This window comes from Centroberyx gerrardi, chromosome 13, assembly GCF_048128805.1.
Source record: "Centroberyx gerrardi isolate f3 chromosome 13, fCenGer3.hap1.cur.20231027, whole genome shotgun sequence".
In the NCBI taxonomy this organism is placed as follows: Eukaryota; Metazoa; Chordata; class Actinopteri; order Beryciformes; family Berycidae; genus Centroberyx; species Centroberyx gerrardi.
Genome location: NC_136009.1, coordinates 3,501,455 through 3,513,601, shown reverse-complemented (window position 1 = coordinate 3,513,601; position 12,147 = coordinate 3,501,455). Strand labels below are relative to the sequence as shown.

The 12,147-nt window shown below is 38.5% G+C and overlaps 1 protein-coding gene across 1 annotated transcript; it reads right to left on the bottom strand.

The window, feature by feature from the left end:
- Positions 1-284: 284 nt before the first annotated feature.
- On the bottom strand, positions 285-7,350 carry LOC139924387 (tissue factor-like). The gene is made up of 7 exons (XM_071915427.2): positions 7,106-7,350; positions 6,105-6,219; positions 5,929-6,018; positions 4,871-4,971; positions 3,970-4,145; positions 1,794-1,959; positions 285-931 (listed from the first exon to the last, which is right to left on the bottom strand). The coding sequence occupies exons 1-7, from the start codon at positions 7,170-7,172 to the stop codon at positions 792-794; spliced, it is 855 nt and encodes a 284-aa protein (XP_071771528.1). The 5' UTR covers positions 7,173-7,350; the 3' UTR covers positions 285-791.
- Between the last annotated feature and the right edge of the window lie 4,797 nt (positions 7,351-12,147).

Sequence of the window (12,147 nt, the reverse complement as noted above, 5' to 3'; positions counted from 1 at the left end):
GAGGTATTTTTATTGTAGCCTAATTCACCTTGAACTGGAAAAAAGAAGCGAATACAGGTTTTTGGTCAAGTTCCCTGTTAAGTGATGAGAACATAGACACCAAAGAGTCATCCACGTGTCCCCGGTAGATCGTTCCAATAGGTTATACTGTATATGATGGTGAATTTTCAGTCGTCATGGTAGATATTACAGCCACTAGAATGATTTTAAGATAGTGTCAAAATGTGATTTTTGGGGGATTTAGTTTCCACTCTTCAAACCTTCAGATACAAAAAAAACAACACTTTCATTTTTACATTTTATTGCTTTTCCATCCTTTTGATCAACAAAATTTTAAGAAAGGTAAAAGTAATAAAAGACATAACGGCTATCAGGGGATGGAGAGGAACCACTGAATGAGGGAATATATGATTTAAGCAATTTACAATTTACAAGTTACTCAGAAGTTCAATAGAAGAATAAATCAGCATTTGCGAATTCCATAATGGTAATGAATAGATGCTTTGGAGTCTAATGTTTACAATTCCTATAAACTGCTGAGCAAGGGTGTAAAGCCCCAGGGAAACAATGAAAATAAATAACAAATATACAAAATAAATGTACCATCAACACAGCGGATAGAACAAACTTAACGTAGAAATTTCATCTATAAACATACAATGGATAGAACAGAATCCCATTTAAAAGCTTGTTTATGAGTTTCTGACAGAACTAGACTAGAGATAGAAAACTAATGGGAGACCTGCTCCCTGTACTTCAGATACACACACATATACACGCACACACACATCTTAGGCTGTTGCTTGCGTTTGGAGGGTCTTGTTTCTTGGTCTTCGGCAGCGTGTGCAGCAGAGGACTGTCACCGTGACGATGATGATGATGAGTATGAGCAGGACGAAGAGCCCGCCGACCAGCGCTCCGACACTCAGCTCTGGGGGTTGAGGGGAGCACAATGATTGATTCATTAATCGGTTTATGGATTTTAATGAACAAAGTGCTGGTATGAAGATGCTTCTGCATAACAGTGAGGTCGGGTATATATGTGGAGACGGTTTCAATGGGTTTCAGTGTCCCATGGTGGTCTTAATGCTGTTTACGGGGATTTTCCACCCTTCCATACAGTTTTAAAGGGGCTTTTCAAGGGCTTGTTCATGTCACAACTTGATTTGCACGAACTTCTTAGTGAACAGATGAAAAATCTGCACTCTTAGCTCAAGCAACTGAGTTACATCAGTTTTGTGTCAGCCTAAAAAGTTAAGTAAACTGAGTTTTGCTGGGTTTACCCTGCACTACATCCCTGTCTAATACTAGTTGCTGCTGCAACGACTTCAACAATTTCCCCACAAGGATCATTAAGGCTGCAATAAGCATTTTTTCGGACCACTAGAGGGCGACAGAAACCGCAACACATTTGTAAATAACACACAGCAAAGCCACTGCACTACGGAGGCCTACGAAGGACAAATGGAAGGACAAATACTGAGAAGTGTCGCCAGTTACCAGTCTCACTTTGACAGAACTTTCTCCCACTGAAGGTCACATGTCCCACAATAACACGTGAAGAGGCAGGTAGCAAGTTTGTGTGGATATTGGTTTATACCATTATGTCTCAATGAAATGTCCACATAGCACACGTTAGTTTCAGGATTGGTTATAAGGTTTGATATTGCTTATTGCAGCTTTAAAGTTTAATTTGCTCTTGCCTAATAATGACCAAAATTTACCTTCATAGCCTCTCTATATGGCGATACTACATAGCCTCTATGGTATATGCAGATGTAGAGTGTACACACCTTGCAGGAAGCTCCTTTGTGCCTGTGTACACTGCTGCTTGCTCCAGGCGCCCAGCTGGGTCGCTTTGGGTCTGGAGGGGATGAAGGCCGCCACCTTGAAGCAGTAGCTCTGTCCTGCATCCAGCTTTAACAACTCAGCTATGCTGGAGTCAGATATGGTCTCTTTCTATTGGGAAAGAATATTAAAAATCAAATGTCAATCAATCAGCTATCTATCTTTACCCAGTGAATGTTTAGATGTTGAATAGATGTTGATACGGCTGGCTGCACCAGCACTGAAGACCCATGTAAATGTAGTGCCAACATGAAATTTGAGACAACGTTTGCAGTCGTCCATAGCTGCTGCCTGCATCATGATGTGAAATCAGGAGCTAAATATCTTTCTGATATCAGCTCAAACAGTTTCCAAAGCTGTTTTAATATGATTTTTAACCGTGCCATAATATCGCAATGTGAAAACTTTGTGTTTGTTTGGGTTGACGTTGAAATTGACCTCCTCCTCCATATTGCTGTCTGTCAACTGCTGGCTAGGTATCTATGTATATATAAATAAATTAAATTTACACAGGTAATGCTTTCTATACATGATTTCCAATATTACCATCAAGGTTGTAGGTTTATTCGTTGCTAGTTGGATAATCTAAATATCTTCTGTTTTGTTCAGAATTGCTTTTCGTTTGACATCATGATTTGATAATTACCATTTAAACTACTGAATTTAAAAATTTGACATTTTAAACAAAATTTTAAACTTTGACTTGATGCTGCTTTCTTGGCCAGGTCTCCCTAGAAAATAGATTTTTTTTATCACAATGGGAATGAACTAGTTAAATAAAAGAAAAATCGGTCTGCATTTGGTAGAAGTACAGCAGAGTCTATCATGCGTATTACCTGATATTCAAGTGAGGGGAAAATACAACTACTAGCACAAACACAGTGCTGTCGAATGGATTTACACAATGCAACAGCAAAGACAACTGTGAAAATGGTTTAAAAACGTTTTTTATGAGGTGAGAAATGTATATATTGATCTGTTAATGTTATTGCTACTTTTATCAAAGTTAGGTTTACAGGGGATTCAGAAATTCCCTGGTTTAGGAGAAAGGTTTCTTGTAGGCTGTGTTCTTAAAGAAAGTCTCTCTGGTGAAAGTATGTCTCAAGTACTTGCCAAGATTAATCAAAGGTTTGTTTTCATGAGTTTCCAAATTCTTGGTTACTCAAGCCTTAAAAACTTTGGCAGGGGCCCTAATGCAAACTACTTTCATTATGCCTGCAACTCATGGTTCACCAGTGCCCAGAAAGCACTGAAAAGCAGATTGCAAACATCCCAGAACAAATGGTTCAAACTTATCTTGAAACGTCCAGAACTTCTTCACTTTATACTCCTCTCTTTTTACGAAGGTAAATTGGCTCAGGGTGCAGCATAGAGCTGGCCAGTTCAAACTATGTGTTGTTCATAAGATAGTCTATGGCTCTGTGCCCAAATATCTTTAAAGTGATGTTGGACTTTGGTAGTACCTTGGGTTATGTAGCTTCCTGGATATAACACCAAAATCGTTGATTCTCTGTTATCTGTTGCTCCGGTAGAGGAGATTGGAGAACTGTGTTTTTAAATCTCTCCATTCACTGCCACTGTATGGCAAAACAGGTCTGACAATCACACTTTTAGCACATAAACGAACGCAAACAAAGCAGATTCTGACAATATATAAAAAAACAGAGTCTCTGCCTATTTACAATTATTGGCAAACATACTACTTTCTTCATTCCATCTGCATAAGTTTCCTTCGACCGTATTTCAGTGTTACACTTGTTCAAACTGAAAGGTTTAGTAAACATAAAGAAAGTGATTCACTTAACCACAATTCAGTGACAGGACTGTGCTAGAAGTGTGATTTTCAGACCTGTTCCGTCATATAATGCCAGTGAATGGAGAGAGAGAAAAACACAATTCTCCAATCTCCACTACCGGGCAACAGATAACAGAGAATCGCAGATTTTGGGGTGTTATCATGGAGGAAGCTACACAACCTAAGGTACTACCTAAGGTCAACATCACTTGAACTATTTCACCTGCGTAAGAAATACTCATGGTCATGTTAAAACTAAGTGGAACATTGCTTTAATGTAGGGTTAGTGTTCATTTGTGAGAGTTAGTGTTTGCGTGACAGAATACCTTCCCAGTACTTCCAGCCTTGTGGTAGTTGATCTTGTACTTGAGTTCATGTTGGAGAACGTCTCTGACAGTAAGCAGCTTTTTGTCTTTATAGATACTAGTGAGAGGATCGGTGATGCGGACAGTTACGTTATCCTCGGCAGTCTCCACTGTGAAGGATGGAGCACCGATCTGACCTGAACAAGAGAGAAATTAACAGGAATCAGTAAGGGTTTATTCCTAAAACTTACTGATAGGGTTAGTGTGATATTATGAGCTACTGGTCGCCAATAGAGAAAGGCCATAGATTACTTAATGTCCCTTTAATATATCATGTGTTGTTTCTAACATGTATAAGTCTTCATCACAGTTGTGTGACCATTAGTTGGTACCAGAGGTGGGGACTCAAGTCACATGACTTGGACTCGAGTCACAGTTTCAATAGCTTGAGACTTGACTTGATGCATGAAGAGAAGACTTGAGACTTGACTTGACTTGGGTTCTGGTGACTTGGGACTTGACTTTGATGACTTGAAAAGGTTTCTAAAGTCTTGACTTGAGATCTTGTGTTTGTGTAAATTACTTAGATTGAAAGTGATGAGATTTGTTCCACCAGAATTCTATTTTCTGAATTTGTATGGAATAATTGAATTTATTGAAGTTGAAACTGATTATAGAAATCAAACTCATGATGCTCTGACCAAGTTTTTATGTCCAATCTGTATTAAAGGTTGATGTGTGATGACAGAATGTGTGTGTGTGTGTGTGTGTGTGTGTGTGTGTTGTTAGTGTTGTATGTGTGTGCATTTAGGTGTGTTTATGTGTTGTCTGTGTGTGTGTGTGCGTATCTACGATCTCTATGAGGATTCATGCGTGGTGGCAAAGTGTGTGTGTGTGTGTGTGTGTGTATGTGAGTACCTACTCTCTTTAAAAGGGTTGAAGTTTGGGGAATATGTGTGAGGCAACTCCTCCAGGTCGTAGTCCATCCCAGCAGGGTCTGATTGGATGTCAGCAGTGTAGGTCCTGTCCAATAGGAATTCACAAATATATAATAAATAATCCACAGATGTGGGCTCAATTCACTTTAATCAACTCAGTCTAATCAATGCACAGAGGATGAAGTGATGAATTAATACTTTCTACCCTGTTTTTCATTTAGTTTTTTAGTTTAAACACTGAAAAACCTGGTATGAGAAAGTTGCACTGCCTGTTAACAAATAACAGAATGAATAGAGGCTTTTGCTTTTGGCTAAATATACAACCAAGCTAGAAACAGAGAGATACCTGAGGAAAAGCTTGTTGTGGTGTGGCTGTAGATCCATTCAGTAACGTTCTCAGTAAAAGTGAATAGTGTGATGAGGTGGATTTGTTTCCAAATGTAGGTTACTGTGACACAGTAAACTGTCTTGTCTTTAGCTCTAGTCTCTACTCCAAAACACTCTGAGTTGTAGCTTGAGAAGAGTCAGCTCAGTTAACCTGAACAAACTGTTAGCTAGCTAGCTAACCAACCTGCAAACACACTGATGTTAATGTGAACATGCTAACGCTAGCTGCTACTAGATACATTAGCTAGTGCGCAAAACAGATGTGCTAAGAACAAGAAAATGATGGTTATATCAGATGCTATGTTTAGCTAGCTAACAAGCTGACATTATCTAAACACAGAATCAATCAGAGAATGTCAGTGCTGAAGTATAATTTAAAAAGAAAAAGAAAAAGTTGCACAATTCCCTCCATACACATGAACAATTTCAACAGATGAAGCACATATCAGCATTTTCCTGACACTTTCTTCTATTTCCCTGCTCAGCTCAGTAATCAGTCTCCACAATGGAAGACCAATAATGGAGTGGTGTGAAATTTAGATGACTCACCATATATTTTGAACCCTGTTTTTTGAATGGTATGTTGTGTTGAGCATTTAACCATAGAATAAAATAGAATAGAATAGAATAGAATAGAATAGAGCTCTGTTCCCACCTGTCCAGAGGTAAGAGGTCATTGGTCATATCACATTCTGACTCTGATATTCGGATGCAGCCACGACTCTCCTTCCAGTTATCAGCAAGCCTACAATACAGTACAATACAATAAAACGCACAGTACAGTATGATATGTTTGAGTGTGTGTGTGTGTGTGTGTGTGTGTGCACTCACTCAGAGAACATGACGGTGTATGTGGAGTGACTTGGTGTGGAAGTCCAGTTGAGGATGGTTTTGAAGTCGAAAGACACCCAATGCACATTCTCCGCTTTGGGTACAAAGTCCCCATCTAGGACAACATGAGCAATGCATCAAATCATCATCATCACATCATCATCACTAACCCTAACCATAGCAAAAGTTCAATGACTATTCCTTGACTTTCCATAACTAAGTCGAAGCGCTTCTGTCACCTAAAACTGTTCTCCCTTCCTGGTTTGTCAATGTTGTTTAGTATTTTATAAATTCACTCCTACACTTCCTTTCTCTTCCCTTTATTCTGGAGTTTATCTCCCAAAACTGATACCTGATAACTGATAACTTTGTGATTTGGTCAAAAAGTAACCATCATGTTAGAGATAGAAAAGAAGGGGAGAAAGAGACTAAAACATCCAGCTCTGCTTTTTTCACATGAACAAACCCCAATCAAAGTCAGATTTTGACAGAAACCCAAGCCAAGAGTCTGAGCCAAAAGAACAGACTGTTACAGAGCAGCAGCCACTTCATACTTAAGTGGAAAACTTTGAAAAAGTTTATCTAAGTAATAATTTTAAAACCAGCGACATAATAGGCTCAGCAATAATCAATCACTTAATTTAATTGAATATGCCTATAGTAACAACAACAATAATACCAATAATAATAATAATAATAGGAACTATGGTAATCTTATAATACATTTTAAAAGGATGTTATAGCCTACAATTATCATAGTAAAGCTATAAATTATATACTACCCTATAGAAATATTATAGTGATATCATAGGAGATAAAAACATCATAAAGTGTGATAAATTCACTATATTCACTATAAACTCACTATTGAGCACTATAGGAATATTTATAGGGTTATTGTAGTAATACGATACCACGAAACAACAACAAAAAGGTAAAAAAAAATACCACTATCTATCTATCTATCTATCTATCTATCTATCTTGATTATGTGGTTTTACCTGCTGTAGTCATCACCCAGACGGACAGGCAGAATCCCAGATAAAGCGCAGTCTTCAGAAAGGCCATATCAGCACTGCTATTAAACTTAATAAACACCAAAAAATAGTCCGTCCTTCCTTCCTTGACGTCTTTTAAACAAGTCGAGCGAGAGAAAAGCTACTTTAGATGAGATTTTCGTCCAGGTTCAAAGTGGTATGGCTGAGTTTGTCAGGCTGAGGAGTGGGCTTGGTTTTTATCAACGGGACGGAGACCGTTCAGACTGAAGATGATGGGGAGTTGGACGGACTTTTCTACGGTCGATGATCCCGCCCCTCTGGTGATGGTGGATCCTACAACGATTTGCTCCTTTTGAACTTATCCTTTTACTTCTATAGGGGGCTTTCTCACTGTTGCCAATTTGGTGACTTTGTCACTAGATTTGGCGACTTTTCAGACCCCCCTGGCGACTTTATTTCTCAAATGCGACTAGCAACAAATCTGGCGACTTTCTCTGACCATGGTGTTTGTGTTGAATCTCAAAGCATTTGGCAATAAATTGGCACAGTTGATGCAGGATTGCTCTACTTGCTTGTCTAATCCAGTGTAGTCTGATGATCACAGTGTTTCCCACACACAGCGTAGCCCCCCTTCCTCCGCTGAAAGCGGGGGCTGTACCCTACAAACACAGTATGTCCCTGCAACGTTGTGATTGTTATGTTTCATTTATGACGTTGGAACGACGTTACTGCAACATTACACTTACAACGTTACTATCAGTTACGTTGCTAAACAACGCAACAGGTACTTTAAGGTAGTTTTACAACGTCTGTTCAACGTTGTCTGCATGACGTTTCCTGGACTTTATATAATAACGTTGCTGCAATGTCGCTAAAACGTTACAATTTACCGGGTATTCTAGGTCGTTGTACAAAGTCTATGCAACTTTGTTGAAATGTCATAATAAACCAGCGAACCTATCCTTTACAATATCTGCAACACTGTTGATATGTCAGAATACAATGGAAGTTTTACGTTGTTTTGCGACGTCTGTGCAACATTGTCAACATGGCATATATTGTACTTTACAATAGGACGTTGTTGTAACATTGTTGCAACGTTATTAATTTCATGTGTATTGTAGGTCATTTCACGACGTCTGTGCAACGTTGTTAATATAACGTATTATGTTCTTTGTTGACATGTTAGAATGTTAGTGTAAATGTAACTGGGACAGATTATATTTCTAAACATGATTTACCTGAATTCCAATATAACAACATACATGATGTATTTATTTTTATTGATAAATTCCGTTTTGGTACTAACATTACACTCAATGTAGAATTTGAAAGGAAATCTTGAAGTTATTTTATTTATGTGGTTTATATGTCACGGGGTTTGAATTGAAAACTGACCAATTGCAGACCTCGTAGCGATGACGCTGTAACATACGTGACAAGCGCCATTGGGTCCACCATTTACAAATTACTGTAGCTAATAACTGACTGTAAAACGCCTCAGACATGCTTGATTTCTTCTGAAAACGATTCTTGCTGAATTTTTTCTTTGTTTGGAAGCCTCGTTCCTGTTGGATTTTGTTCGTTCTTGGATTGTGCACCATTCAAGGTAAGGAAATGTCTTATATTTATTGCGGTCAAAAGTTTTAGTCAATTTAATGTCTTAGTTAAAGCAACGTTTTCGGTTGTTTTGCCATTTTGACATGGATCAGATAATGTTATAAACGTTTGCTAACACGGGCTGAAGCAGTGCTTTTTGGTGGCAGCCTTTATGAATGAGAATGATAGTCTATGTCCATGGAAGGCACACCTGGAGTATTTTCATCCTCACTGGATACCAGATATTCAACAAGAGACATCTTTCTTTTGGTGGAGCAGTTTTCAATTACAGAGAGGACGAACCTTGACAAGCGTTACAAGCTTTTTTTTTTGAGAATTGGACTACGAAGGTAAACAATAGGCCCTTTGCCCAAACATGGCTGCCGTTTACAGCCATGTTTCATTCATAAAACGTCAACATCTCTCATTCATAAACGCCACCACCGCCTCCCTATGACTGTTGCTGAAGCAGTGCTTTTTGTGTAACGGTAGTTGTATAATGGTGCCATGTATTTTTCTTCGAAATGTAATTCCTTAGGCTGATGCAGCACGAAGAGCAGTGGAACCACAGACTGGAAATGCAGATGACAGTGACTAGTGTTGCATGCATAGCTATTTGTTGCGTCTGAGTCCCAGTAAAAACCAAGAACATCAACATCATGTGCGGCAGAGCCACCGGTAACTGCCCGCTGTCTGCACGATAGGCTGGAAATGTGATTATTGAGATACATGCTTTGCCTCTGCATTATATGTAAACCTTATCCATGCCTAGTTTATAATAAATTTTGAGTATCAGTTAAGAAACACTGAGTCAATGTTTACATTGACTCAGTGCTTACACTGCTTAGTGTAAGTGAGTATGGGTGGTTTTTCATAATAGGCTGTGGAAAGAGCAACATATTCAGTTCCAATTGGTTGAAAAATAACTTTTGAGCAGTGTGTCCAATGCTCTTCTCTATTTTGTATTGACAAAGAATTTGTTGCATAAATTAATGCTGGATTAACACCTGGAAATATGATTTATTGCAGTTTCCCCCTGTTACGTCACAATGTTACAGTATGTTAGTAGTTTATCCTCATTTTGTTATAAAGGTTATATTAGGAGTTACAGCACTTCAGTAGGTGAGAAAGACATGGATGTAAGGATGTAACTGAAAAGTCTACACAACATTGCATACGATATCCGAGCAATATAAAGTGACGTTGTCACAACATCTCCAAAAAAGTGCTGGAAACATTGGGACAACGTACTGGCGACGTTTAAAATGACGTGCTGGCGACGACACTCTGGAATTTCACTTTGTAGGTTGCTACAACATTACATGTGACGTTCCAGCAACGTATAATGTTGCAAAAATTACATTGCAGCGACGTTCTTGCAACGACTCTGTGTTAGTAGGGTAGGTTATACATTGATATGCAAATTAGCATGAGGGCAACTCTTGCTACTTCTAGCGACTTTTTGAGCAGCCAACAGCTACTTTCCTTGGAAAAGAGTTGGCAACACTGGGCTTAGTCTTGCATATACCTCTGGTTCAAGTAGCAGAGTTTTGAAGAAATTCTCGTTATAAAACGTGAGCTAACAAGACCTTGCTGAGCACTGATTGGCTCTGATTTTAAAATAAGATTCTAGCACAAGCACTTTTGGTTTGTTTTTCTGCCCAGATAGAGCATGTTTTCATCCTTAGCTTAGCTATATGCTACTTCGCTGAGTCAATTTGAGTTATTGTATTGTTATTGTAGCAATCCTAGCAAACTATTAGGGAAGTGACTGTCCACACTAGGGATTAATCAAGGCAATTTTCATTTAGAAGCCACATAGGCTAGGGCTCATGCTCGGCCATAGCTCACACCGGTATCATGTCAGTTTTGTTTTGCTAGCTAGCTAACTGTAGCAATTCCCTTGTGGTTCCTACGGCACTTAACAAGTGAGCACCAGTGCCATATGCTCCACCCTAGTAAAATTTTTATCGTTCCACAGCATCCACAGCATCGTTGTTAGGGCTGTCTGGGAGTATTCAGGTGATGTAATGCACCTGAGGTCCTCACCTCTTAGACAACAATGGACGAAAATAGCTGATTGTATTTCTAAACGTATTATTCTACCGTTGCAGTATTGAATAGACATGGTTAATCTCTGTGCTTCTTTTGATCATTTTGATACAGCTGATCGAATTTGCGTTAAGATAATGTCAGCTTGAGAGCTAGCTAACCAGTATCTCATCAGCTGTCCATCACTGTCTGGTTAACAATGCATTTGATTTGCACAGGAGCTAAAATTGCATATAAGTTAGCTAGCTAATAAAAGCAAAAACCAAGTGCTTATTCAGGTTAACTGAACTGACGCTTCTCAAGCTACATGTTTTGGAAACAGATCTACCTCAGACTAATCACTTTTACTTTGCAACGTTACTGAAGAACCTATACCCACAGATATGTTTTCAGGGATCTTTTTCTAGCCTGGTTGTTATATATTTAGCTATTATTTTGCAATTCTCCAATAGACCTCCAAGATGGTGCCAGCTGTGGTTGCTGGGAGATTTGTGAAGAGACTTGGGAGACTTTAAAGCCTCTATTCAGGGAACAGAACAAACTGATGTATGCAGGAAAAATGCACACAACGGGTTTCAACCAAACAGGTGTTCCTCAGGCAGTGCAAAAGGACTGAATATTCCACACCTATACATATAGGAAAAGAACCGGCCATGTGAGAGAATAAGGCATGGCTACCTGACATCTATATAAAGCACAAAGATACACCTGCATGTGGGCAACCCCCAGCTGATGAGATGAGATGAGAGGCATGTTGAACCTACGACTCCAACTAAATTGAATTGAAATGAACAATTTGCTCTCTCTACTGAATGTGCATGAAAGAACAGACTCTCGAAAAGAGCTTTCCATCATCATGACCATATATGGTTATAGCACCGGCAACACCTCAACTGAGTAAGATACTGGAAATCACACATATTGTTGAGAAAATGAGTAAAGCCCAACATTCATCAAATTCTAAAGAAACAGGATACTATAGTGACTAAACAGGAACAATATGTTTAAACTCACACACACATACACATACATATACACACGCAGCGTAATTTTCACTCAGTATTGTAAATTCACATATTTGTTTTCTTCATATTTTCATATCTTTCTCATTTGTTATATATTGCATATGTGTTGATATTTTTAAGAATTTTGCCACTTATTTCATACTGCATATATTTCATATGTTTGGTCCATTTTCATATACATCTTCTGGATTCATTTCTTTGTCTTAAGTTTTATTGCTGTTATTTTCCACACCTTCATAATGCTGTAATCCATATTTTCATTCACACATATCAACTAAACATATTATAGTATTGAAAACATCAGAAACTATATTTACAAAACCATCATTTGCTCTTTGAATGTATATTGAATATGGTTATCAAAATGTT